The following is a 6,000-nucleotide window of genomic DNA, read 5'->3' on the forward strand; positions in this document are numbered from 1 at the left end:
CATGTCTCATGATTTATTTGCAAACTTAAAATTGCAGTAGTCTAATAAATTTTTTAAATGATTAAAAAAGCACAAACATAATATAGCTCCATGAATTGATTAAACTATTTGAAGAAAATGAAATAACAACTCAAGTAGAAAATAAAGAATTTATCTTTTCCCACCATTTTCCCCTCATCTTCCAGAATTTAATTTGGAAATAAGTTTTTATTCAAGCTGCAATAATTTGTTAAATCTTTCCAGTGAACATACTTTGTTCCAATTAAGTATTCCATGGCATTATCTACGAGAATGGGCAGATTGTCTTGAACACCCTGTGGCATCATGCATACAGAGCAGTATCAACATCTTTTGCAGTCACAGCTTTAGTTCAATAATGAATATCCATTTAATTTTGTAAGCAGTTTTTGTTTGGCTTTGATTTGGAAACTTGGTATCAAAAGGAGTATTTATTTGTCTTAGATGTTCTCTGCCAGGAAGATGGATAGCTTAGAAGCACTGGCCACCACCATGTATATGGCATCTGGAGGAATTCTTACCTTTGTCTCCACATGGAGATGTGCTGCCAAATACCTGCAACTCCAGTAATTCCACAATATGAATGGCACAGGATTCCTGAAGAGGATTCCCCAAAACAAAGTCCAGCAGTGTGGAGCAAAAGATTTATTATTCATTGATAAATCCTCAACAAGATTTGCAGAAATCCACAGCTTCTTTACCTAGGAGTGTTTGGATGATGGCAATTCCCTTTAAACTGTCAGTCAGAGCCAACACAAGGCAGTGATCATGCAGCAGCATTCTACTTTAATCTGGACAACAATTCCCCACCAATTGCCTATCAACATGGTTGGGGCGGCACAGTTAGTATAGTAGTTAGCGCAACGCTACTACAGGTCCAGTGATCGGGACCGGGGTTTGAATCCTGTGCTGTCTCTAAGGAATTTGTATGTTCTCCCTGTGTCAGCATGGGTTTCCTCTGGTTTCCTTCCACTGTTCAAAAATAAAAACATACAGTGGGTTGTGGGTCAATTGGGTGAAATTGGGTGGCATGGGCTCATCAGCCAAAAGGGCCTGTAACCTTGATGTGTGTATAAATTAAAAAAAAAAATTAAAAATTAAACTCAACACCATTTCCACCATGGATATTCAACTTGTTACTTTTGTGGCTTTTTAAAAAAAAGTCTCCTAAATAACCACTGATAATTTCAAAGTGACTTCTGGACCTTAAACTTATTGTTCACAGTAATAAAACATACCACATACTAATTTAAAAACAATATTTATCAGAACTAAATGTTTTCTTATAACTATTAATTTGTGGGCAGCATAGTTAGTGCAGAGGTTATTGCAATGCTATTATAGCACTAGTGACTCAGGTTTGAATCCAATGCTGTCTGTAAGGACTTGGTAGATTCTCCATGTTTCTGCATGGGTTTCCTCCAGGTGCTCTGGTTTCTTCCCGCTCTTCAAAACGTACAGGGGTTATAAGTTAATTGGTGTATTTGGAGGGCACGGGCCAGAAAGGCCTGTTGCTGTGCTGTATACCTAAATTACAATTTTTGGGATTTAGGCCTTCCTGGAAAAGCCAGAACTCAGTGCCCATCCTTAATTACCCTCCAGAAGATGGCGGCAGCTACCTTGTTTGAATTGCCTTCTGGGGATGGCACACATACAGTGCTGTTCGGCAGGGATTTCTATGATTTAGATCAATAAAAGAACAGTAATATATTACCAAATCAGGAACACAATTTGAATTTTATTATTGACTTATTAAAAATAATATCTCAGTTGAATTTCAATAAAAACCTAATTTAAACCTAACTAAATGAGAAAGTGTGTTAAATTTCTTGGACTTAAGACAGTGTGTTTGTCACTACTTACTTTTATTTCACTTTCATTTGACAGAATTTCCAATGCTTCCAAATGAGAAAGACCTTGGAAGTCATCAAACAACATCCCAAAGTGAGCTGTCTTCTCAACTGTAATTTGACAAGAAAGCCGTTGTTTTTCCTTTTCTTTTGCTTCTCTTAACATCTATTTAAACAATAGAATTAGACATGTTAGCTCACAGACATAATACTAATAGCCTACACTAATTTACATTTCAGTATCCAGTGGCAGACCCCTATATTTAAGAATATCCTTGGTAAAGCATTTTTTCAGACTGACATGAAAAGGAAAAAAAATTGCAAGATTGAAATGTCACTGCCAGATGAAAATCTTGATGAGGGGAGATCTCATTGAAACCCAATGAATATTGAAAAGCCTAGTTAGTATGGATGTGGAAAATATGTTTTCAGAAGTGGGAGAGTCCTGGAGCAGAGGGCAAGCTCAAAATAAAATGACATTCCTTTAGAGCAGAGATGAGGAAAAATTTCTCCAGCTAGTGGTGAATCATTGCCACTGATGGCTGTAGAGGCCAAGTCATTATGTATAAAGTTGAAGTTGTTAGGTTCTTGATTAATAAGGGTGTCAATGGTTACAGGGAGAAGACAGGAAAATGGGGTTGAGAGGAGAAATACATCAACCATGATTTAAATGGCAGAACAGAGTATGTGGGCTGAATGGCCTCATTCTGTTCCTACATTTATAGTCCATAACTGGCATGTGAAAAGGAGGCAGAGACTGGTGGTGGTTGTGGTAGGATGATTTTGGATTGGAAGCATGTGATCAGTGGTGTATTATCTGGATCATTTTTCTTGGACCATTTTTTCCAATACATGTCAATGACATAGATGTAAATGCATGTGTTACTAGTAAGTTTGCAGAGACACGAAAGTTGGTGGTGTTATGGATAGCGAGAAAAGTTGTGTAAAGCTACAGCAGTTCCTTCCAATGTAACAAATTGTGCGTAACGAGCAGCAATAGGCAATGAACCAGTGTTTAATTTTAAAACACTAATTTTATTTCTTACTCTTAAACTATCACCTTAACTTTTAAACAAAATCTATCCCCAAATGTCAGTATATGATGGCGTGCGATATACCCCGACCATTACAGTCCAGGCCAAAATCTTGAAACTTACTTCAAAGTTTAGTCATTTAAACACAGGGTTGTAGCATAGGCCTTTGAAATTTGATGCCCAGAATTAATGAAGAACAGATGGGAAGACTGGAGTTGTGGCTGCTACAGATTCAAATTCTCCTTGCGTTGCCTTTGAAGAAATGTCCATCCACACGAGCTGTAGTCATAACATTCTTGGTCTTTATATAGGCAAAACTCGAACTGGGCAACTTCCACGAAGCTTCCAAGAGTCTAGCACTGGTGTCTCCAAGTGACCTTTACTGTTAGTCACACTCAAAATGAAGCACTTTGCTTCCCAAAAGACCCTCCTGGCACAGTTCAATCCACTGAAAAGGCTGAGCTACTCAAAGAGCATGCTTTGTTCTGAATTCCACCAAGTGGCTGACCACAAGAACTGCATCAAAAAACTGTTTTCTCTTTGGCAATCAGAATGGTTCTCTTCCTTGCAAAATCACAATGTCTTTGCAAATCTATCAAACCTGGAATGGACTGTGACAAGCCTTCCCTTAGTTCTTCCAATGTATCAAATTGCCTCTGGTCTGTAACTTGTCTTGTGATGTGCTTATGTGAAATGTTAACCATGACCATTCAGTTCCTCCTCCTATACAATCCCTTATAGAGATAATCCCATTTTACTAAAATGGGATCTTGTAATATGAGCAGTGCATTTAATCCCAACAAGTGTGAGTAACATATTTTGAGAAATCAAATAGGGTTAGGGCATATGCAGCAAATGGTAAGGGGCTAGGAATGTTGATGATCAGAAGGACATTCGAGTTCAAGTCCACGGTTTATTCAAAGTAGCAGAACAGGTAGACAGGGTGTTGGAAGATGTACTTGACTTCATAAAACAGGGAATACAAAATTTGGGATGTTATTTTGCATCTTTACAAAACATTTGTTAGATTACACTAGAATATTGTGGGCATATCTGGTTGCTATACTCCAGGAAGGAAGTGGTGATGTTAGAGAGAGTGCAGAGGAGATACACCAACATGCTGCCTGGATTGGGGATCTTAATTATGAGAAGTGTAGGCTGGGTTTATAATCCTGAGAGTGAAAGAAGTAGAAGTGTGATGAAGGCATATAGATTACAAGAGGCAGAACAAAGGGAATCAGAATCTTTCTCCCAAGGCAGAGGTATTAAAAACAAGGCAGCATGTGTTTAAGGTGAGAGGAAGGAGTTTTAAAAGGGATTTGATAAAGCTTTTTTTGTCTTTAAAGAACATGGATAATATCTGGAACTCGCTGGAAAGGACGTGATGAAGTCAGACACCATCAATGCGTTTAAGAGGCACTCAAATAAGAAAAATGTGGAGAATAAGGACCTCATTCAGGTACATGAGGTTAGTGTAGATGGGAAAAATGGTAAGCATAGACATAGTGGGCTGTAGGGCTCATTTCTGTGCTGTACAATTTTATGATTATTTGTGGTGATTCTGGGCCATGAAGCACCAATGTCTAAGATGACTGTCATTAGTCACTGAAATTTTCAAAAGTCTGCTAATAGGTGTGTGATTATCTGAATAATAGTTCTGAGAAACTATGGATATCAGCAAGAAGCAATGGTGATTCCATCACTCAGTGGCACATTGCAATGATGCTTCTAAGCTAGTGGTTCTCAATCTTTTTTACCCCCCACTCACATACAGAGGAACCCTGATTTAACGTGAATTTGGATATAAACACGATGAGTCATTGGATCTGGGTTTCGGGCTGCCACCAGGAGCCATTACAGGTGCTTGGGGTGACCCAGGGCTGCCGCAAGCAGCGGGGACTGTCGGTTTACTTTAAAATTATAACTACAATGATTTATTGAAACCCAGATTTAGCAGGACCCCCAGCCTTTTTTCACAATGCGATTTTTTGGACCCCAGCTATCATGTTATAATGATACCAATTTAAGTTAGTAAGGGATTACTTAAGGTAGCATGTGAGTGGAAAGTAAAAGGTTGAGAATCACTGTTCTAAGCAATGTGCCACATTCTATTTTCATGCCCCACACAGTAAAATTATCATTCACTATAAAACCTCAATAGGTACCAATCCAACCTGACATACTTCTGAAGACAATGAAAAAGTCCATGAGAAAGCAATAAAAATGTTGTTTAAACAGATCGAAAGATTTTACAGTGTACATTTCAAAAGAAATTACTCTACGTGAGATGCATTCTAAATACCTGGGACAAGGTAGCAGTTCGATGTATTAAGACCTTTGTTTTCTTGAATCCAGGGTCACTTTCTGCAAGAACAGTCATGGTTTTCTTGCCAATAAATTCTAAAGCATCCAGTCCACCTGTGATTACAGTTTTACCCTAAATAAAACAGAAATTATATGCAGCATTTGCAAATGATTGGCATTTTTATAATTTATAAATATCAAATACTAGAAGTAGTCTGTTTTTGATAGAATGATAGCACTTTCATGTCAGAAGACTGTGGATTCTGAGATCCACAGTGTTATATCAAGGATGTTTGCACTGTGGGAGGTCACGTTTTTCCCAATGAGATATTAAACTGAAGCCCAGTTTCTGTTCTCAGCACCATTTTGAAAGTAGCAAATAAATAAATTGAATCTTAAAAATGAAAAAAAATTACCATCACAAAGGAAAAAAAACCAAACATAGCACACAGAAGTATAGATTAGTTAAATTTTAAAAGTAATTGAAAGTCAATTATCAAAGCTTTCTGCTTCTCATAAATGACAGATTTTGGACTGTTCAGGAAGCCAGTTTTCGTCTTGATCGAACTTGACATACGAGTCCTCTTTTGTCTTGGATGGTATCAACAATCTTCCCCATCAACCATGAATTTCGAGATGCTCTATGGTCTATGATGATCACGACATCCCAGCTGTGAAATCTTAACCATTGCTGTTGCAAAAATGGAAAATATTCCTTCACCCATCTTTTCCAGAACAAATCCGATATAAATTGCACCTGTTTCCACCTGTGGCATGCATATATGAGTTTCTTA

General features: G+C 37.8%; 1 protein-coding gene across 3 annotated transcripts in view; it reads right to left on the minus strand.

Annotated features, from left to right (window-relative positions):
• The window catches only part of fam114a1 (family with sequence similarity 114 member A1), a 70,029-nt gene that overhangs the window by 18,696 nt on the left and 45,333 nt on the right, over positions 1 to 6,000 (minus strand). For all 3 annotated transcript variants that reach the window (XM_069924937.1, XM_069924938.1, XM_069924939.1), the window contains exons 6-7: positions 5,205 to 5,339; positions 1,882 to 2,034 (exon numbers count right to left, since the gene is read on the minus strand). In XM_069924937.1, the coding sequence (XP_069781038.1) occupies positions 1,882 to 2,034; positions 5,205 to 5,339 (288 nt within the window). The remainder of the gene's footprint in view (positions 1 to 1,881; positions 2,035 to 5,204; positions 5,340 to 6,000) is intronic.

This window comes from Narcine bancroftii, chromosome 3 (genome assembly GCF_036971445.1).
Source record: "Narcine bancroftii isolate sNarBan1 chromosome 3, sNarBan1.hap1, whole genome shotgun sequence".
NCBI lineage: Eukaryota > Metazoa > Chordata > Chondrichthyes > Torpediniformes > Narcinidae > Narcine > Narcine bancroftii.